A 22,508-nucleotide genomic window follows, 5' to 3' on the forward strand; every position below is an offset into this window, starting at 1 on the left:
GGACGCGCGCGGAAGGTGGGCCGGCGCCGTGACGTCACCCGGCTCGCCAGCCAGCGCGCAGGTCTCCGACTCGGGGGATTGGCTGGGGCCTATGACGTCACGGCCGAGGGTGGCCCGGGCCTCGCGAGGGCCCCGGGATGCTCCGGGTTCCTTTATTTTAAAGCGGGGTTATTGGGGAGCCCGCGGAGCTCCGGGCCCCTCCCGCCGCGCCGCGCCCCGCCGCAGCCCGCGCCCGGCCCCGCCGCGCCAGCCTCCGGGCGCCCCGAAAGGGGGCGGGCGGGGGGCGGGGAGCGGGGGGCGGGCCGGGGCGGAGCCGGGCGCGGCGCAGCGCGGCCCCCGGCCACCGCCCACCCGGCTACACACAGCATGTAAACAGAGCCCGACGGGAGGAGCCCGGCGCCGGAGGGAGCCGCGCGCCCGCCCGGAGGACGACGCCCGAGGGGAGAGCGCGGGCGGGCGGGAGGCGGAGGGAGCGGGCGGCCGGGGCGCGGCGGGCGCGGCGGGCCGGGATGGATTTCCAGCAGCTGGCGGACGTGGCGGAGAAATGGTGCTCCAACACGCCCTTCGAGCTCATCGCCACCGAGGAGACCGAGCACCGCATGGATTTCTACGCCGACCCCGGCGTCTCCTTCTACGTGCTGTGTCCGGACAACGGCTGCGGGGACAATTTTGTGAGTGCTCGTGGGAGGGACCGCGGCAGCGAGAGGGAGCGTGGCCGCGCCGCCGCCTCCCCGCGCCCGAGCTCCCGCACGCTCCGGGGACTGCGGGGCGCGAGGGGTGGGGGCGTAACCGGCCGCCGCCGCGCACCCCGCTGCTCCGCGCTCCGCGGGGGACACCCCCCGGGCCCGGCGCGGCGGTGTCAGCGCCCCGGGTGGGGCCGGTGGGCGGCGGGCAGGGGCGCCCTTAGGCTCTGGGGAGCCCGGCTGTTTCGGGGACGCGACCCCGAGGCCCGTGCGCGGTGCTTGGCTTGGAGCATCTCCAGGGTGTCCCGCGTCGCACCAGCCCTGCCCGGGGCGCACGGACCCTCCCGCAGAATCCAGAGTCCGGAGCTTCCTACACCCAGGCGTCCCGTCGGGGTGAGGAACCCCGTCCCCCTCCAGATGCGCAGACACAAGTCCTCCAGTTGTCCCCGCCTGGGGAACCCCACCCCTCCCCAGGTTGTTCCCTGCGCGGCACGTTTGGACACAAAGCCTCTGTCCACACTGGCGATGCCCCATCTCCTGGACCTTCCTTGCGCAATTACACCCCGGATCTTAAACACGCACGCGCGCGTGCGCATGCACACACACTCACGCGCGCACACGCACGGGCACGCCTATCCCCTGGGCTTCCATTGCTCCTCTGTGGGCTCCTGAGCGGGCTCTGTGTGCAGGAGGCGCCAGCCGCCGCCCCCGAGCCCTTTGGTTTTTGCAGACGTGGGGGGAATGCCCATCCCCGCTCCCGCCCCTCCTGCCCCCTCCTGCCCGGGCTCGGGGGGACGGGACCTGGTTGTCCAAATCTTTGACTTTGCGTCCTGCACCCACTTGGGATCTTGGCGCTGGCAGTTTAGGAAGGGGGTGCGGAGGGCAGGGGACTTGGGGGGTGGACGAGGGGGCCAGGATGGCGCTCCGTGAAGTGTTAGTGAGGACGGGAAAAAATAATGGTCCCCAAATGTAAGATGGAGGCGGCCGTGGGTCGGGTTACCGTGTGGTCACCGAGCTGGCGCTGCTGCGCCTCTGCGGACGGAGGTGGGGCGGCGCCCAGATGCTGCGCGGCCCGGGCCCCTCAGGTGGGGCGGGTGGGACAAAGCTGCGCCGAGGGCCACCCGACGCCCGCCCCTGCCACCGGTGGGAAGTTCTCCCAGGAGTTAGAAAGAGGCCGCCGGGGCGCCGCTCTCGGTCCCAGAGAGGGTCCTGGCGAGAAAGCGCGCCCCTCCCGCCCCCCCACCCCGCCCTGCAGAGGGGAGGACCCCGCTGGCCCAGGCTGCCACTCTCGGGAAGAGGGATGTCCTTGGGTGCCGGCCAGGTTTGAGTTCTGGCTGCCTCTGGTCAGTTGCTTGTAGCGCAGCTCAGTTTACACATCCAAAAAATGGGTCTAATGCCAGGGCCCAGGCGGTTGGATAGATAAAGCACCAAACAGTCTCCACTCACAGCAAGTGCCCCACAAATTTGGATCCGAGGTTGGATCTGGGATTCCCCGAGTTTAGAGCTTGTCTCTCTCCTTTGAAAAAGAGCCTCCGTGTTCTCACCTGTAAAATGAGGTAAATCAGGGTGCCTCCATCACAGGTACTCGTGAAAAGCAAGTAAGCTATAAATGTATGTAAGAATGCTGTGGACTGTAGTTAGAGTGTTATTTGTTATTGGGAGGAGTGGGAGGTCCTTAAAAAGGGATTTACTCCATTGTAAAGGTGTGAGAAAGCCCCAGGGATAGAGTAGAAAGGGCACCAGGGTCCAAGTAACTGCCCCTTAGGAGTCCCTCCCAGCCCTGGGCTTCCCTAGTCCACCAGTGGCCTTTCCCCTCCTAGGGCTGGAGTCTCTGGAGGTTCTGGGGTTTATGGGGAGAGTTCCACAAGGCCTTCCCGCTGGGGCTGAAGGAGGCACACGGAAGAAATCACTCCAAGGAGATTAAGTGGGTTGAGAAAGTGCAAGGCCACTCTCCTGCCTTGAATATGTATATCGAGCCATTCAGAAGCATTATGTATATCAGGCCTTTCTCATTTTAAATGTTTTCCCACCTGTATGAGTCAAATACTTGACCAGATTCATTCACTGACAGTTAAAGAAAGAAGATGGGGAAAGGAATTCCTTTCTTGGAGTTTCTAGAGGCCCTACTGGACAAGATCCAGTTGCTGGAGTTTTCTTAGCCCAGACCTCTGCTCCACCTTCCCCAGGCCAGGTTTGCCAAGCTGCAGTTTGCCTCTAGTTAAAGCAACTCGGGCACCAAGTAAATGTTCTAATTGCAATCTTTCCCCACTCCCAGGAAAATCTGTTAAGCATTAAAAGGGATTTGAGATGATTGGAATTCCTAAAACCTGACGGATTTCTTAATAAGAATATTTACATAGCATTTCTCAATTTACAAAGTGTTTTCACATCACTCATTCATTCAGCAAACATTTATTGAGGACTTATTTTGCACCAGGCCAGGGGTACCTAGAATACAAACAGGGTCTCTGCCCTCATGCTCCCGGGGCCGTTCTACCGTCTGAGACAGTGTGGGTTAGTGGTTAGGAGCGCACAGGCTCTGGAGTCAAGCTGCTTGGGTTTGCACTCCAGCCCTGCACGTCTAACTTTATGCCTTAACGGAAGTTATTTAATCTCTATGCCATGATGTCCATGCCTGTAAAACAAGGATTATAATATTAGTACCTTACCAGCAGGCTTGTTTGGAACAGTGGCTAAAATGGGGGGTGACTCTGGCACGGTCACCAGATCTACTTAAAATATAACCCAGGTCATGTCCCCACCCCTCCCCACCTCACCCGAACTGGCTACCCATCACCTTTGCAGTAAAACCTAAGCCCTCGCCCTGACTTCAGGCCCACCCGTCATCTGTCTCTTGCTTCCTTTCTGATCTCGTCTTGGACCATTCATCCGCCTTGCTTGCTATGTTTTTGCCATGCTGGTCTTTAGACATGCCAGGCTTAGGCAGGGCCTTTGTACTTGCTGTTCCCTCTGCCTAGAACATTCTTCCCCCACGTGGTTACATAGCTAGCTCCTTTGTCATTCAGGCCTATGAGAAACCTTCTGACCACATACTCCCTCGCCTCACCCTCTTCTAGTCTTATCACAGCACTCATTAGTACCTAACAGACTCTTCAAGTGCTATAGTTTATTTTCCCACCTCCCCCACGAGACTCTTCAATATCAGAAGAGCAGGGACCTTATCTGTCTGATTCATGGTCGTATCCCAGTACTTGGAACAGTGTCAGACTCAGTAGGTGCTCGATCCATGTTTGTAAGAACGAATGACTGAATGAATGACAGTCTAGTGTAGAAGACAGGTGTTAAATTTCAGCAATGACAGTGTCAAAAAACAATAACAACACCTACCACTTATGTGCAGTTTATTACGTATCAGTCAGTGCTCTAAGCACTTAGCATACACGGACCCATTTAATCTTAGTAATCTACGAGGTACTCTATAATTATCTCCATTGCACAGATGAGGAAACTGAAGTACAGGAAGGTTTATTAACTTTCCCACAGCTGTTAAGTGGTAGAGCAGCTTGAACCATAGCCCTACACTAAACACAGCTCAGGAGTGACAACTGGGGACCGAGATCAGACTGTGGGTTCAAGGGCGACTTTTTGAGCCTCACGGAAATTCTGAGGTAGGTATTCTTATCCCCACATTACAGCTCAGTGGGTTTAAGGGACTCATCGGGACTGTACCACTAAAAAGCGCCAGAGCCAGGACTTGAGCCCAAGCCCAGGCCTGCTCTTTCCACCATGCAGACTGTCCCACAGGCAGGATCAGGCCAGTGGCTCCAGGGGCCCAGGAACAAGGACCTCCTTTTGTTTCCCCTCTGCTTTGGCAGCTCCTGGGTCCCTTGTGCACTGTGTCCCCTTCTCGCTTCACAGGCCAGCCAGTTCACGCTGTCCCTTTCCAAACTGCTGCCCTGGTTCAGGCTTCTCCCTGTGGATGGCCCATGACGTCAGGTCCTGGAATAAAATGAAGCCGCCAGTGCCCTGCCTGCTGGGAGTTCAAGGACAGGACTAACCCTGCCTGGCTATAGATGCGATGGGTAGGGGCCCGCGGGGTCACAGACAGGTGGCAAGCTCCCCTCTTCTGCCAGCTCAGATGGCCCTGAGGGCTTTGCCAGGTTTGAGGAGCAGGGGGTTGGCAGCCACTAATGTGCCAGGCCGACAGAGGGGCACCTGTGTAGGTGTGCACGGGCTCCTGGGCATGGCAGCCCTCCCCTTTCTCCTGCCCTCACCCAGGAGCAAGGAGCTCCCTAAACAAAGAGCACCACCCTGTCCCTCCCCAGGGCCTGGGCACTCATGACCAGACCAGGGAAAGACTCCCCTGTCCTACTTTTTCTGCCAACCCATCAAAACATGTTTGGATCTAAAATTTTGTGTAGGTGAATCCTTCCTCAATCCCAAAACAGACAGCACGTGTCATTGTATTGAAGATTTTATTTATAGAAAGCCTCTCATTTAACTTAACATGTGCGTGTGGCTATGTCTGTATTTTTTTCTCCATTTTCATTCTAGACATGTCTCTTCTTAACTATGTGCCCAAGTAACAACCTTTTGATTCTGGAGAAAATAGAACTTGTTTAAATGCGATTGCATTGTGTTTATATGATGGTGTAGTGGAGAGAAAGCACTTTCTTGTCTAATTTAAACTCTACCCTCAGTTTCCTCATCTGTCAGGTGGGGATAATCGTATCTGTATCGTATTATTATGGTGAAGATTGAGTGCAGAATAGTGGTGGACGCAAAGCTTTCCACAGTGGCCATGCATTATTTAGAGAGAGAGACCGGTACAAGATCACAGGGATGTCCTTCGTCTAAGAGTGATACATCCTGGGGAGAGTAAAGTTATGCTAATATGCATGCAAATCGGTGGGTTTGGACCCTGACTGGACCCCTGCTAATGAGAGTCACTCTACAGGGTACCTCCTATAATCTTTAATCTTTATAACCACCCAGTGAGTACTTTTATTTTCTTTGTCTTGCAAATGAAGGAACTGAGGCTCAGTTTCAAGGCGCGCACACTTGGTGAAGCCCTGGCTTTGCCCCTTGCTCTCTGTGTGACCAAGTTGCTCAACCTCTCTGAGCCTCAGTAGCATCCTTGGTAAAACACATCAGTGGCTGACATAAGGAGCAGCTCATAGGTAGGCCAGCCATGCTCTTCCACCTTGTGCAGAAATATGCTGGGTGGCCTGAGATGGCTTATGGCTTTTATCTTATGCCATCTCTTCTAACGACAGCAGTCCATTTGTGCCAACTCAAAATGGCCCCCCTGGTAATGCTGATGGCAAAAAATTCTCAAGGCAGGACTTTAGTGACAGTGAGGCCTATGGCAATGGCCCTTCGTGCTCAAAAAGACATTTACAGGGTTGAATGACCTTGATGGTCTAACTCCATTTTTGGATAAACTGGATATTGCCATCCATACTATAGACAGTAGAAAGGTGCCTTTTTCCTAGTGCAGATGACACGGTATATTGCCTGCAGCTGGGCAAGCTTTGATCATGAACTCCGGCCTGACTTAATAACAGAAAGAAGGGCCTAGGTGGCCTGTTCTAAAACCCAAGTTCTCACCAGGGACTCGCAGGGCAGGAATCTGTAGGGAGAGGAGGCTTCTCAGGGGAGCTTCAGCGGAGCCCCTTTACACTGCCCTGATTTGGACTTGGTTTTAGTCGGTAGTGACATTCAGATTTTTAAATATAATGCGCATCTCCCCTCTCCAACCCCACATCTGTAGTTAAAGTTTTGCTCCGCTTCTGGTTCTTAGGGTGTGGTCTCAGATCCAGCAACCTGAGCTTCACCTGGGACCCTGTTGGAAATGCAGATTCTCAGCCCCGCCCCATCAGGCAGTCCTGTGGGACCCAGTGATTGTGTTTCAATAAACCTCCAGGTGACTTGCACACTAAAGCTGGAGACCCACCGCTTCCCTCTCCTTCATGAAGCCTTTGCTTGGCATTTCCCGTTATGACACCTGAGGTCTGTGATTGGCCTTGGCTCTCACAGCCCCACTGGAAAGCCAAGACATCTGCACCTACCTTGATATTTGCCAGGGAGCTACCGTACATTGTTCAAAGCCACGTGCTCTCTGACCCCTATTACAGCTTTTTTATGGCCAATGTGGGTGTTTGGTTACACGTGTTTCAAATACTTTCCTAGTTGGAGTCATAGTGGCCATGCCCTGTGGTGCAGGACTCAGGTCTTCAGTTACCCATTTGTCTCTGCACAAGATTAGACCCCAGCCCTGGCCGGTGTGGCTCGGTGGTTAGAGCATCGGCCCATGCACCACAGGTTCGATTCCTGGTCAAGGGCACATATCTGGGCTGCAGGTTCCATCCCCAGCCCCGGTTGGGGTGCAGGCAGAAGGCAACCAATCGATGTGTCTCTCTCACATGGATGTTTCCCTCCCTCCCTCCCTCCCTCCCTCCCTCCCTCCCTCCCTCCCTCCCTCCCTTCCTCCCTTCCTCCCTTCCTCCCTTCCACTTTCTCTAAAAATCAGTGGAAAACATATCCTCAAGTGAGGCTTAACAACAACAACAAAAGACTAGACCCCAGATCCTGTTTCCAGGAGCATCAGCCTATCTCCCTGATGTCCTTCCTGCCCTCCCCTGGGGTTGGAATGAGTCCCTCTTTTTCCTAAGAGGTAACCATCCAGCCCCCAGCCCCTTGCCTGTTAGTTCTGAAGAGCTCTGTCTGATCCGTGGGCACCGCCTCCGGGCACTGATCACCTTCTGTCCTTGCACGGGGCTCTAGAGGCAAATCTGTGTCCTGTTCAAGCACGTGGCCAGGCCCATTACCTGGCACTGTTTGTCCTGAGCTCACTGGGTTCTGTCTTACTTTCCTTTCATTGTTTTCCCCTTGGCCCTGTTTTCCCAACTGCACACTTGTTTTTCAGTTCATCGCATCTTGTATTCTGTGAATCTTTGCTGACTGCCTTGGTTAATTTGGGAAGGAAACCATTTCAAAACATAAGACAGATACTTTTGTTGTGAGATACAGTGGGTAGGAAGCAACTAGCATTTAATAAGTTGTGTCTTTTGAGCAGCCATGTACACCTGAGTCAGTCTGTTTCCAAACCCCGTGCTCTCTCACTTTATCCTATGGGCAAGGATTCCGTAAAAAGTGTTTTTAAACCCACACGACAGGGAATGCAGGGTGAGTTGGCCACATGAGGGAGTTAGGGCAGACTGGAGAGAAAACCCTTCATTGGGGGTTACGGCTTCCTTCTCCAGGATATATTCACAAGTCAACGACTCCAGAAGCGAAGCAATGAAAATTGTCACATGAACAGTCTCCTTGTGAGGTTAGAGATGCCCTAATTACACTTCACCAAAGAAACTGCCTGATTTGCAAACAGAGGCAGGTGCACTGCGATTCTGATACTGTTGGAATAATGCACTTTTAAAAGAACAGCTACTCAGCCATTCCTGGATACACCTACTTCTGAACGAATCTAACCCAGGTTGCCTCGGATGGTGCTCTCCGTGAGGTCACACTGGGTGTCTGATTTGCTCAGCGTGTGACCTTAGCCACAGGGCAGGTGGAAAGGCCGACCCCCCCCCCCATCCCCCTGCAGACTCAGAAGGCGAGGAGGGCACTTGGGTCTGCCCGGGACGGAACAGCCGCTGCGGGCCAGCCAGGCGCCGCGCCGGGCGCCTCCTAAGCTTAGCTTTCCCGCTCATCTTCACGTCCAGGGAAGACGGGTTCAAGTTTTCTTACGGGTGGCGCTAGCTGGTGAGCCCACCTTCAGCCTGGGTAAGGATCTGAGATGCACTTCTTTCCAGTTTGCGTGTGAGCCTGGGTGAGACGCGCTGTCCTTGCTGCCTCCCGCTGACGGAGACGCGGGCCCCATGTGGACGCAGCACCTCCTGCGCGTCTGCTTGCGTGCAGTGAAGAGGCTGTCACGAAACGGCAGTTCAGGGCTGGACAGCGTGAAGGGTCTCTGATGGGGAGCCTGAGCTGTCCTCTCAGAGAATCTGGAAGCTCTCGTTACTGGGTTGAGGCCGAAGCTACCCTGGATCCCACCAGGATGGAGCCGCGTGTGGGACACGGGCCTTTGCGCCTGTGAAACACACCTAACTGGCTGTGAAGGTGGCACGTTAGTGCCTCGGGGGCCTCCCTGACATCTGAGCAGTGTTTGAAGTCCGTAGGTCTAGTTCTTGGAAACGCTGCAACGAGAAGGAAGGCAGTGAAGTGTGTGCATTGCGTGATGGGCGCGTAACTTTCTGGGTGACGCCCTAATCATTTGTATTAGTGGGAGGGAGGGAGCATGCGCTTGACGTGGACCCTCCTCCCAGTGAACCCCGTCTCCTGCGGCCAGGCCCTGCTTCTGGCTCTCGGCTGCCGGTGTCTCCCTCTCTTCCACGCCTCTACACTTTTTAAACACCAGTGTTGAGCCGTCATTAATCGATCCCCTCTAAACAGTGAGTTTTGATACCTGATCGATACCCTGATGTTCTCCTGGGAGCCCAGGGCCTGTCCTTTCTGCATCTAGAGTTCTCAACCCTGTTTCTTGGGCTTATTCCAAATCCTTAAACATTTTGGGGAGAGAGTTGTCTTAAAGATGTGCTAAAATGGATATCCTCGTGTGGGTTAAAAAAAATAAAAAGGAAAACTCGTCCAGCCTTAAGAAAAAATACAAACCTAAAGCCAATCTCCTAGTGCTGCAGGTTAACCTTGGGATGTGGTGCTGGGTGTGACCCCTCTTCAAGCATTTTAAGGGAAGGTGAACTTTCAAAAGTCTTCCACCCACCCCGCGTAACTTAGTGACGACTTTTCTGTGTGTTCTCCTAAATTCATTTCATTTTGAAGTAAATTTGCCATCACCCCCTCTCACAGGCTAATCTGGGTAAAGAATGTCTTGTTCCAAGTTAGTGGTTACAAACTATGCTTAATTAATCCTTCAGCAATAGCCGAAGGCAAAGTTAAGGATCGTGCAGGCTCTTGGTTTCGCCTCCCTCCCATTTTAAAGACACCTTGACCTGCACTGGAAGGGGGACAGTGAGATCATGGGTGGGGGACTGTCGACCCCTCACTGCCCTTTTTACAACGTGTGAGCACACCTGATGACAAATTGAGCAGGTGAGATTATGGAATAAACGCACCGGGTTTTCTATAGGGTCTATATTTTCTGACCCCCTTCAGTGCAGACAAATCAAGAATGAACATATGGCCGTGGATGGTTTTGCTCAGTGGTCAGAGCATCGGCCTGTAGACTGAAGGGTCTCGGGTTCGATACCAGTCAGGGCATGTACCTCAGTTGCAGGCTCGATCCCCTGCCACGGTCAGGGCGCGTGCGGGAGGCAACCGATTGATGTGTCTCTCTCACATCAATGTTCCTCTCTTGCTCGCTCCCTTCCACTCTCTGAAAAGCAATGGAAAAATATATCCTCGGGTGAAGATTAAAAAAAAAAAAAAATGAATGACCGTATGAATCTTACCCTGGAATGGAGGCCTTCTTCATATTCACGGGACTAAAAAAGCTCTGACTTTCTGTGTTTCGCTCTGAGTGTGACGACTGTGTCTCTTTTCTCCTTCCCTGCCCCGGGCACCAGCACGTGTGGAGTGAGAGCGAGGACTGCCTGCCCTTCCTGCAGCTCGCACAGGACTACATCTCTTCCTGCGGCAAGAAGACGCTCCAGGAGGTGTTGGAAAAGGTCTTCAAGTCTTTCAGACCCGTAGGTGCCCGCGCGGCCTCTCAAGCCTTCGTTTTCCACCGTGCTTGCGCGTTGAGTGACATGGATCGTGGGGGAAGTGGGCATAAGCCGGGATGACTAATTGTTTTTCTCCTGTCTGCTTGGTGGCTTAAAGATAGCAGCTAGTGGGGGGCGGCTGCGGGCGGGCGGCGGGGGGAACAGGATGTGACACAGCTGTTTGGTGCAGGGATGAAGGTTATTTGTAGCATCGCTTGAGTTAGGAATCGCCGATAGGGTGGGAAGCAGACAGAGCCTTCATGAGATGACTGAGTATTCCTGTCCTCATGCGGTAGACTTAAAGCGAAGGCCCGGGAGTGCTCGGAGGGTTCTCTTAGAACAGGGAGGCCTGAATTCAGGGAGCTACCAGAAGGCTGTGTACAGGAGATACCTCTGGTCCGTGGGTATGGAGCAGGATGAACTTGGATGCTGGTTCTATCTTCTTTTTATAAACTCACTATAGAGAGCTTGTCCTTCCTCCCCTCCCCGCCCCCCATCCCTTAGGATTTAGGGATCTGTGTTTGTGGCTGGCTTACAGTGTTTTCATTCTTGCTGAAAAACACATAAAATGGATACTCACCCTATTTTGAAAACTACCTGTTTCCCTTTATCATATTGGAAGATAAAGTCAGTCAGTGTCATGACGCGTCCCCCAAGTTCATTTCCAGGCCCACTGTGCTCTATGTGTTCAAGGATATTTGCTCTAGAATTTCTGTTCATTTCATTTTCAAATCTTTTAAAATAGTACGTACTTCTCGGGAGTAATTTTCAAGCTTGTCTTTAATTTCTCTGAACATAGTGGGCACAGTTGCATAATAGACAGTGTCTCATACTCCAGCTTGTCAAGGTTTGTAAGCCTGTCTCCATGTGTTTCGGCTGGTTCTCACTCCTGCTGTTAGTTCTTTGTGTGTTGGATTATCTCTGTGCTATGGTTATTGTATTTGAAAATTTATATATAGGAATAAATCGGGGCCTCAGGTGAGGGCGCCTTCCTTCAGAGAGGGTTTTTCTTGCTTCTGCCAGGGCTTGGGGGCACTACCAGTCTGAGAACACCTTTGAACTATGTAAGACTGTGGTTCTCAGAGCTCTGCAGGTGATGAGATGCCAGACTGCAGGTCTGCTTTTTTCTGAGGCACCCCCAACTCTCCATCCCCATTCAGGCTGCTAAACAACAGAAATTTACTTCTCACAGTCTGGAGGCTGGAAGTCCAAGAGCAGGTTGCCAGTAGATTTGGTGTCTGGTGAGAGCCTGCTTCATGGTTCACAGCCACCTTTCCCTCTAACTCACATGGTGGAAGGAAAAAGGTATCTCTAGGGCCTGTTTTATAAGGTACTAGTCTCATTAATGAGGGATCTACCTTCCTGACCCAATCACCTCCCAAAGGCCCCACCTCCTGATACCATCACCTCATGGGTTAGATTTTCAACATGAATTTGGGGGAGGGCACAGATATTCAGACCATAGCAAAGGTATAGGCGTTTCGGGTCCCAGCTTAAAGTGGGGTGGTTTATCATAGCTCCTTTGAGAGACCCTGGGTTTGCCTCTGGTCCCCTCAGCTCTTAGAGTAGGCCAATAATGCAGTCAAGTTTCTAGCTGTTTCTTCTAGGTCAGCAAATACCCTCAGGACAGAAGCAGGCTTACCTCTCTAGGTTCTAATTCTTCACTGTATTCCAGAAGGCATTTTTCAGATTTAATCCAGCTTGTTGGTTCTTTTTTGAAAGAGCTGGTCCCAATCATTTAACCCACTGTTACAAGAACTGGAATTTTAGTGACTTTTATCCACACTCTGTCTCATTTGTATCATTTGTCCAACCAATTAATTTTTTTTTTTAATTTTAAAAATTTTCTAAGTCCATTTGGCCCATTTAACAGAGATTTAAATTTTTTTATTTTATTTTTTTTGTTATTGATAGGAAGGGAGAGAGGGAGAAAAAGAGAGAAACATCGATGTGAGAGCAAAACATCAATGGGCTGCCTCCTACACGCCCCTGGGGGGATCGAGCCTGAAACCTGGGCGTGTGCCCTGACCTAGTATTGAACCAGCAACCTTTTGGTGCGCAGGCCGATGCACAACCAACCGAGCCACACCAGCCAGAGCTCCCTGTTTGTTTTACATAAGGGAGGTTGTGTTTAAAAATAAGACACAGGGAAGGGTCTTGTCACTGTTGTAGTTGAAAGTATTTGCTAGAGTAACACCTGCCCCAATGCTGGCGGGTGGTCAAGCAGGTTAGCTTCAGCCCATCGTTCCCTGAAAATGTGTTGCTTCTTATTTACAGTCGGGGAAACCAGGGGAGGAACATTTTCACCTTAGAACAGCCTCATCCGTGGCTTTGAATCCGTGTTTCCCCTTGGCCAGCCCATCGCCGGCCCCTGCCCTGTGCAATCTCTCCAGAAAGATAAGCACCCATCTGCTGACAGCCCTCCGCCGCCCTTGGGGGCATCAGTCAAGCAGAGTCAATTAAGTTGGCTGAAGTCCATGCGCTCCTGGTCGCACTGCCAAGAGTGGGCATCTTCTGGCCTCCCCGGCGGTCCCGCCCGAAAGGCTGGCAGGCCACCGCGGGACCCTGCACGTTTAGCATGCCACCCTCACAGGCTCTGCTTTTCCCCTTCCTCTGGTTGGCCTTCCCCGCACTGAAGTAATGTCATGGTCAAAGCCACCACCCCCCCCCCCCCAAGAAATCCAGCGTTGGATTTGAAAGGGAAATAAAAATGGTATTTTTCACCATCTTACTCTTTTTCCCTCTACCTCTTCGTCAAATTTAAACCAAATGTACCCACCACCTGCAGTTGCCCAAGGCCCGCTTTGGGGAGGGAGGCCAGGGCACAGTGCCCCGCTCTTGCCCCCAAGGAGCTGACGTGGTGGGAGAGACAGCCACAGAATCACACAGAGAAACTCATATCACAAGACAGAGCGTCTGTTCTGGTCCAGACGCCCTGCTGGGCACTTACTGTGCAGAACACGCCAGGAGCTCCAGCCCCTGCTCTGCGCCCTTCGCTTTGCTGGTTCTCTGGCGAGCTCTTATTCCCTGAGAGGACGTTAGTGAGGGTGAACTTCAGGGTGTTGTTTGTGGTCTCTTTCCCCAGTTGTGTGGAATCAGGATCCTCCACTGAGGAGGAACCCGAGCTCCGGGGGGCAGTGATTCAAATCCCAGCTGTGCCACTTGATGGCTGTGCGACCTTAGCCAAGGTACTTAACCTCTCTGTTTCTCAGTTTCTTCATGTGTAAAATTAGGAAAGAATGACAGTAGTTATCTCAGGGTTGCTCTGATGATTAAATGATGCATTTCTTGTGGGGTAGTTAATATAGCACGTTACACATGATAAGCGCTGAGAAGAGGCTGGTGAGAATGGGACACCAGGTAAAGTACTGCTGAGAAGTGAGCAGGACTTAGTGGAGCGTTTTATAGGACTCTTAGATTCCTGTTGGAGAGAAAAACCAGTTTGCTAAGTGCTTTCAGCACGTGCTTAACGGAGGCACCTGGCTACCGTAAGGATGGAAAGAGGTATTGTTGGGGTGTTATAGTCAAAAGTTTGTCAGCTTTGCTTTGGGCAAAGTAATAACCATCATTCAGTAGCTAATGCATGCAGCTCCCCGGGTTAGATGCTGGTGCTACAAGGAGGACCGGTGGACACTCTGTCCCTTAGGGGGCGCCTGACCACAGAGCCTCTGGATGACAGGGTGATATTTATTTTCTACATTTTCCTCGATGTCACAGAAAACATTTATAATCAGGAACGATGCTGTGTTTTTTAGAAGCTGTTTTACCTACACTGTGTCAGAAGGGCCAGGAGCACCAGGTGTGTGCAGGCTCTCTGAGGAGCCAGGTGCCGGGCGGTGGCTTCAGGAGGAGGTGGGACCTGAAGAAATGGCAGGATCCACATGCTCGGTCAGAGTGGGGGGAGGGCTGGCGAGAGAAAGACCAGAAAGGCCCATGTCGGCCCCTTAGCTCAGAGTCCTTACAGATGTCCCCGGTGGGGGAAGGTGGCTCAGCCCTGCCCTAGCCTGCGTGGCTCTCAGGCCAAGTGACCTCTGGAAGGTTGCTCAGCCTCAGTGTCTCCATCTTTCAAATGGGGGTCATACCTGTTCCTCTGTCTTGTGGATTCGTAGGGAGCTTCCAAATCAGACTTAGAGCATAAAGGACTGTCGTAGCCTGGCCACAGTGATAGACTTGCTTCAGTTTCTGGCTCATCACTGGTGTTAGGAAACGCTTACTGGGGACACCCGTGACTCTGGGTGACCACATTTGCTCCACTCTAGGGAATCCCTGCTTGTACCTAGTTTTGTTTCCTTTCTGCTAGAATGTCACTTCTAAGTGGCACAAGCATGCGAATGACAGCACCCAGCAGGCTATCATTGTCGCCTCTGAGCAAGCGGGTTTATCCTAGCCCGTCAGTAGCCTTGATCAATGTGAATCGCAAAGTCACTGGAGTCCTGCCTTTTTCTCGGTTGAGTGGCCCTCGCTGACAGTCGCCGGTCACCCCGTGACTGAGCTAGCTGATAACATAGTGGTATGGATCCAGATAATGGTGATGACGCCACTGTTCCCCCTCCGTGCTCCTGTATCTCTTAGTGATGGCCCTGGTTAAACATAGTTCATCAGGGGACAGAGGGCCCCCTGTTTCCATCGCTGCAAATCCAAGCCTTGTCTTTGCCCCTCGCACTCTAACGCTTTAGTTTCCTGTCGCAGGAACTCTTCCTCCCCTTACCACCACGTGGACGTTAGGGTCACAAGGCGCCTGTCACTGTGACAGTTTCCTGTGCCGTTCTGGTGGCTGCTTTGGTTGATGTCACTTCGGGGCCCTATCTGGAGTTCGAGCCCGCAGTCCCCATGCTTTCCCACCCTGAGTGACCCTGGCCCCGGGGTTGCTGTGTGACTGTGCTTTTTCCTCTCAAGAAGCAGAGGTGCTCTGGCCGAGGAGCCCTCCTGGCTCTGGCTGACTGGCATGAGCAAGATCGCTGTTCTCAGTGCGCCACTGATGGCTGGAGAGCCGGGACTGCGCCCCGCAGGACACCGTGTGTGACCCAGAAAAAGTCCAGTTCTTGCTTCTGCTCTTAGTCTGATCAGGAGCCTGGAAGAGAAGGAATCAACCTGTGGGGTGCTGCTCTAGGTCAGAAAGTCCGATAAGAAAAGGTTATGCTCACGTGTGGATTTTAATAAGACATTGAATGTTGACAATTTAAGTTGAGTATGGCTTCCCCCTGCATGCCCCAGAATCAAACCAGCAACCTTCTGCTGCATGGGCCAACGCTCAACCACTGAACCACACCGGCCAGGCCCAGCAGACGATTTTGCCGTGAGTGTGTTCATAGGGCTCTGTGAGACCTGCAAGAGCTGTGGTTTGAGAACTTCAGTCAAGGCATTATTTTGATGGGGACTCTGCTGATCTTTTTCTCATGAAAGTAATTGGGAAGGAGCAGGAAGAAGGTGGGGGGAGAGGGCACTAGGGAGGCAAAGCCAAGTGAACAGAGTGGTCCGTCTTCTGTTAGTGTCTTAATGCAGGTAGAGTTTAGATCACAGGGCCATTTGGTGAAGCTGCCTCGAGCTCATCACCCAAGGAAGGGGTCACCATGGGAGAAAGTCCTTTGGCCACGTTCATACTGTAAATCTCATTGAGGAGCCAGGGGCTGGGTGCCCATGATTACGGACAAGGCTCAGGAGTGCCCAAGGTCACGGCTTCCTGCCGACACCAGAGCTTTTTGTTCATCTTGATCCTGCCCAGCAAATGGCACTCACCATTTCCAACCAAAGGCCAGCCGGCGCTTTAAAAAATGATTACTGTGTATTATTGTGAATGTTTCTGATGATGATTAGAGAGTATTTGGAAAATACAAAAAGATTAAAAAGGGGGAAAAATTTACCCGTAATCACACTGTCTAAAAATAATACTCTTCAAATTTTGATGTATTGCATTTGAAGTCTGTTTTTCTATGCATTTGTGTATAAATTTAAAGAAATTGTATCATAACGTAAACACAATTTATCGTGTTCTTTTTACACTGTGAACATATTTTTATATTCTTAGATTAGTAAAAATACTATTTTAAATGGCTATATAAGATTCTGTCTTTTGGGCACACAACAATTTATTTAACCGCTTTGTTGAGCATTTTCATAGTTTCCAATTTCTATATGTGTGTGTATGTTATAAATAATAGCAGCTGTGTTTTTAGGGGAGAAAAGGAGGGGAAGAGATTTTTGACATCACAATGGGATAGTCAGCACTGTTCATTGTATTACTGCTAACTTCCCAGATATGCATGTGTGTGCATAGAGATACCTTTGTGTGTAGGTGGGAGGTGGTGTCATGTTTGGATGCTTGAAAGGAGAGAATCTCCAGGCTCTCCAATAAAACCGAGCCCTTTGGTCACCAACCTCCTGCAGGGTTAACATTTCCATCTAATAAGTTTATCCACGGAATTGGAGGGTAGTTGACTCCCAGGGGAGATTCGTAGCTGCTGTGCTGAGTCCTGTGAAGTGCTGCTGAGTCCGGAGCAGATGTCCTTGGGGGTCCCCTGCCTGGGGCCCGGGGTGCTCACAGCTGCTTCTCTCCTCTCCCCCGCAGTTACTGGGGCTTCCCGATGCCGATGACGACGCGTTTGAAGAGTACAGCGCGGACGTGGAGGAGGAGGAGCCAGAGGCAGACCACCCCCAGATGGGGGTCAGTCAGCAGTAGACTTGCGAGGGCTCCCGTCTGACGCGGGTGAGCCCCGTGGTCCCCGAGGTGGGGCCGCGCGCCGCTCCTGGGCTGGCTCTTCAAAACGGGACGTCTGACTCCCAGCTTCCAAGTGAAAATGAAACACCTTTGAACCGACCACAAAAGACCTGGGATGAGCTGTGCTCAGACGCGACCTGCCTTTGACTCCCGGCTCAGTGGGTTTCGACGGAGGCGTCTCCGCAGCCTTGGCCATTTGGAAGTTGGAGTCCGTTGCGTGGCTGGCCGTCTCTCTCGAGTGTCTGCTGGAGAACAGACATTCGCTGACTCGCGTGTAGAGAGCTCGGAGTGCACTAAGGGTGTGTTTTGAGTCCTCACGGGTGACTTCATGGAGGGAAAGCATGGCAGAGAAGAAATGCAGTCTGCACTTTTTATGTACTTTGTAGGTGTTGTAAGTGAAGGGTTTTGCTTATACAGCATGAGTTTTAATACCTAGTCATTACACTGCACAAGTGCAAATATGAGGGCAGAAGAGAATGATCTTGTAGCTTTGGATGAAGCGGGTAAGGGAGGCAAAGAACCTTTCAGTGTTCTGCCCGCGCTGAGTTACCTGGGTACACGGCAACTGGTTCGTGGTCGCACAAACATCCTCGCCTGGTTGGTTATTTTTTTAAATATGGTTTTATTGATTTTAGAAAGAGAGGAAGGGAGAGGGAGAGAGAGAGAGAAACATCGATGTGAGAGCAATACAGCGATTGGCTGCCTCCTGCACCCCCCTACCAGGGATCGAGCCCACAACCTTGGCCTGCGCCCTCACTGGGAATCGAACTGGCAACCTTTTGGTGCACAGGACGCTCAACCAACTGAGCCACGCCGGCCAGGGCATGGTCGATTATTGTAAAACATGCTAATTCCAAAGCCACATTTAAAGTCTTAACAGTAGAAAATATAAATGGGGTGACATCTGTTACCAATTTCTTTAAAAGGTTTATAAACCGTCCCACGTATGAAATGACACACTTACCTTGTCTCTTTGTAATGAGATGGCAACTTGTTAAATCATGAAAACATCCAGAATCCAAGGGCCACTTCAACTTTGAAGCCATAGAAAAATTTAATGGGAAAATAAACCAGGATAACATTTTTTTAAAAATATGATGGAATCCTTTCTTAATCTGTCTTTTATTCTTAAAAAAAAAAAAAAGTCAAGGAAAGGATCCCACTGTATAATTTATTTAAAAATTGTAATCAAGCATTTCGAGGAGCCTAATTACAGTGAATTTTTAAAACAATATGAAAGTGGGAATCTTTTGCTTGCAGGTGAGCTTGGTTCAGGGGGCAGTGTTAATGATCACAATAGTCAGACAACTCACAGAAAAGACTGTCATCGTTTAGCCAACAAATACTTCCAGGGGAAATCCATTGCCATGCTAACACGGACTTACTTAAAACATTCATTTTCTTGGACCCTTCTGCATCTCTGGTCTAACAACATGGATGCTGAATAAATGTAGCACCTGGGGTGGGGATGTTTTTGACATGCGTGCCTGTTAGGTTGTCTAAGTTTTGAGTTAAAAGGGGAAAAAAAGCAGCCACAGGGGCCACAGAGCTTCTGGGAGTCTTGTCTCTCTCCCAGGCATGTCGGTGGTTACGAACCTGATTATCTCAGCATCTTCTGTTTAATTGGTGCCGTGACGAGCCCGGCTGCTTTTGGTCAAACCGTGTACTGCAGTTTTAAGTCATTGGGTAAAATAACAGTGGTTTCCATCCCTGCGTCAGTGGCCACATTTTTCTCGTCTTGGGCAAACGCGTTCAAGGTTAATTTCAAGTAAAATGAATTTCCTTCCAGGGAGCCTGTTAAGGAAACAAACCTTGGCGATTGGTCCAATGGGGTGAGCGTCTCCGGGCTTTGCCCCCTCGCCTGCGTTCTGATTGGCTGCAGGCCTGAGCCCAGGTGTTGGGGGAGCCGTAGCTCCTTTCGCTCAGGTTCGCTCGCCTTTGTTTTTAACCCAGAGGCTGAATGACTTCAGCGGGTGAAATGAAGGCCCTTGGCTGGCACGCTCCATTCGAAGGTAAACTGGAATTTTGTATGTAGTAGACGCTTAAAATCTGAATTTGCATATGTTTGGAAATGGAATGGACATTGATGTAAAATGCATCTTCTCCAAAAAGTGTTTAGGTTTTGACCGAATGCGTTTTGGTATTCTTACGTGAATGTTCTGTGTAAAAATATTGAGCTGAGGGAGACTCAGCCGTTCACCGGGCAGAGGAGAAACCTGGTATTTGTGTTGCCCAGGGTTTGGGGATAATGTTGCTGTATGTTACTTATTTTCCTGGCAAAACCCCAAAAGGCATTAGCAAGTCGGATTGTTTCCTCTGAAACTTCTTTTTCTCTGCGCACGTCCCCGCCAGTGCCCGCTGACATACGTACCCACGTCCGGGCCGTGTGTGGCGTTAGGGTTGGCACAGTGCAGGGTTCCAGCTGGTTGGCGGGCAAACCAGGCAGCCCTTGGTTTCTGTTATGGGCTTTCACGGGCACATAAACACCCTTCCCAGGAGGCAGCGGGCACCGTGGGAGGAGCACTGACCCGGGAGCTAGGAGAGGGACCTGGGCCCTGGTGCCGACTCTGCCAGCAACCCCGTGGGCAAGTCACTTCACGAGCCTGAAACAAGGGGTGTTCGCCCTTCCTGCTTTACCCCTGTTCTTCCACAGCTGCCTCCTACCGTGTGTGGGTATGAAGGGCAACAGTCAGGGAGACGTTGAGGGAAATGAGCAGGAAACAGGTTTAGAATCTCACTGTCCTTAGGATCCGGGCCACGGGGCTGCCTTAGAACAGGCTCCTGTTGGTTTGTGAGTGTCCGAGCCCCCGAGAGCCTGGTCCTGGGGGGCTGAGGAGACTGTTCCTTAGGTGAGTCAGGCCCCAGAAGGTACAGAAAACACACTTGTCTCGGCTCCCCATGCTCTGCCCCGGGGAGGCATAGTGTTATTTGTGCCCTGACAGATTGTGGCTTTGGAAGTGGAGCGAGGTTAATTTAACTGAGAGGGGAAATTGCATGAAGATAGCTGGAAGGGAGTGACTTTTTTTTGCCATCTCATCGGGGGGGGGGGTGTATGTGTGTGTGTAGGTGTGCGAACAGGGAATGATTGCTTGTCGATCGCTCCCCGCCAGCTGTGAAATCACGCCTACGATAATCTTACCAAACCTTGATCCTGGGTTTGAGTGAATCACAGAGATGTTTTCCTGATAGCTACTGGTTACTTTTTTCTGTGTGATAATCATACTGAGCAGACTTTGGGGAATTGGAGAGTGAATTATGGAGCCCGGGAGGGCAGGGGAGGAGGCAAGGCCCCCACACAGCACCTGCCACACTCCAGGTTCAGTTACACCAAGCTGTCCGCTCCAGTCCCCCAGGCTCAGAGCAGCATGTCATGTTTTCTCTTCTCCGATGACTAGAACAGGAGTAGTTTCCTCCTTAGGGTTCTCCTTGTGACCTGGTGCCAGAATTAGGTCCCCATGTACTTAAGTGAAAACCTCTCTCCTCTCGTAGTCACTGTCATTGTTCTCAGGTGAACAGAAACCATTCTCTGGCCCAATCATGTCCCCAAATATCATTTCTGTTTCATAAGAGCACAGAGTGTGTGGCCCTGGGAACTCTGATGCCAGAGCATCGTCAGGCTCTGCCCTGCAGGTGAAAATGGACAAGTTGGGAGACTGTGGTATCGGTTCGATCTGATTTCCCATGACTTGGGAGGTACACAGGAGTAAGCAGGACTTGAGTCTGGCAGGAGCAGATGAGTAAGGGAGAGTAAGTGGGAGAATTAGGGCCCCATTCTTCAGGAGAAAATAAATAAAAAGCCAGGAGGTGGTTATGTGAGGTCCAGGAGAGCTCTTTCCATGCTGTCCCAACGGGAGCCCACATTGCGTGTTGAGAGGCAAGACCCGTGTTGGGAATGGTTTTGTGGCTTTGAAAATCCCCCCAGCCAGGGAGACAGTGGGTGTCTGGTGGAGTCCTTGTCCTGGATAAGCCAGCTCTCAGCCAGAGAAGCCTGTCTTTCCAAAATGCTAACAGATATAAGGCGCCAGTCACATGCCAGGCTGACTGTGAACCGAACTTGATCTTGCTGCCAGCTGCAGAGGGGACCCTGGCTCAGGAATGCCCCTCCTGTGGCCCCAAGGGCAAAGCCCACCTACTCCACCGAGCTCCAGGGTTGTAGAAAGAGCACAATTAAAACTCAAATGGGTCCCAGGTCTTTCTCCCCTAGAGTGTCACCTCCAGATGTTATTGCCAACTGCTTAGTCTTCAGATGACCAGAGAAGCCTACAGTTACTTTGAATTAAAAACAAATCTTCTTCCATAAAGATGCTATCAGTTATCTTGGTTTTGGGATACCAGGTATAACATGAAAGGCTGAAGTCTTGGATTTATGCAGAATAATTCTAAAACTTGCCAGGATGCCAGTAGCTTCTGGTGTCCATGGCAACGTGGTGCCCACAGTAAAATAGCGACAGCTCACATTCATTGGGCAAACTGTCAAATAATATGTTGTCTTTGATATTTTTTTAAATTTGGATTACAGAAATAGAGGACCTGTGAACATTTTGCGTTAGAAAGCCCATTGAAAGCATTGTAAGGCTGAGGAGACATGAGCAATTAAAAGTGGGCACCAGGCCACTGGAAAATAAACATTTACTGAGAACTGTGTATTCAAGTGCTTGGGTACCGCAGAGAACGCTGACAGTCTGTTCTTTGTAAAACTGCCGTTCCCTGGTCTCTCCTTTTGTTTCGTTTCTATTTCTTAAGATGTATTTTTTACTTTAAGTACCTCCTGGTAGCCACGCAGGGGAAGACGGAGCAGCACCCTGTACGCGCGTCAGCTTTGTAGGGGAGAAAGTAAATCATCAGTTCTAAAGCGAATCTGAGACTGTCTGTGTGTGAAAGCAGTTGGGCCATCTAATTAGAGAAGCAAAAGTGAGGAACCGTTTCGGTGAGTTTTTCTTAGGGGGGGAAAAAGTGTCATGCAGGGTGTTTATGCTTTCTTTGCCTTTCTATTTCCTTTCAAAGAAATCTCTTGTAAATGACAAAACTGTGAAATGGGTTGCCAAAAATTGTTACCCTTCATTAGACGCTTCCAGCAGTGTGAATCCGAAACCGAACCCGAACCCTGTCCACATCTGTTCCTTTCTCCCGAGAGAGGGGATCTCATCCAACGATGTAATTACCATGCGCTTGCTATTAAAGAGGCTTCCAAACGCTGGTGGCGGTCGTCTCTTTCTTCCTCCCTGCACCAGGGCGGTCCTGGAGGACACCCGGTGTCCTTGTGGTTGCTGGTGGTGGGGGCTGGTGGTGGGGAGGGGAGTGGGGCCTGGGGACGGAGGGAGGAGGTGCTTATATGAACCGCTGATATGATTCAGACGTTAATAATTGATGTGTTTTGAGACATGGATGTATCCGGATGCTGTCGCTGGTGTTCAGTAATTTTCC

General features: G+C 51.4%; 1 protein-coding gene across 1 annotated transcript; it reads left to right on the top strand.

The window, feature by feature from the left end:
- Positions 1-363: 363 nt before the first annotated feature.
- On the top strand, positions 364-22,277 carry MTURN (maturin, neural progenitor differentiation regulator homolog). The gene is made up of 3 exons (XM_081147355.1): positions 364-671; positions 10,232-10,354; positions 16,935-22,277. The coding sequence occupies exons 1-3, from the start codon at positions 510-512 to the stop codon at positions 17,043-17,045; spliced, it is 396 nt and encodes a 131-aa protein (XP_081003481.1). The 5' UTR covers positions 364-509; the 3' UTR covers positions 17,046-22,277.
- The last annotated feature ends 231 nt before the right edge of the window (positions 22,278-22,508 follow it).

The sequence above is a fragment of the Miniopterus schreibersii genome (assembly GCF_964146895.1).
Source record: "Miniopterus schreibersii genome assembly, chromosome: 9".
NCBI lineage: Eukaryota > Metazoa > Chordata > Mammalia > Chiroptera > Miniopteridae > Miniopterus > Miniopterus schreibersii.

What these genes read in the sequence shown, in the direction of transcription:
- MTURN (XM_081147355.1), top strand. Translation starts at nt 510, where the DNA reads ATGGATTTCCAGCAGCTGGCGGACGTGGCGGAGAAATGGTGCTCCAAC. An exon ending in ACGGCTGCGGGGACAATTTT is followed by an intron (nt 672 to 10,231) that starts GTGAGTGCTCGT and finishes CCCGGGCACCAG; the next exon opens with CACGTGTGGAGTGAGAGCGA. An exon ending in TCTTCAAGTCTTTCAGACCC is followed by an intron (nt 10,355 to 16,934) that starts GTAGGTGCCCGC and finishes TCTCCCCCGCAG; the next exon opens with TTACTGGGGCTTCCCGATGC.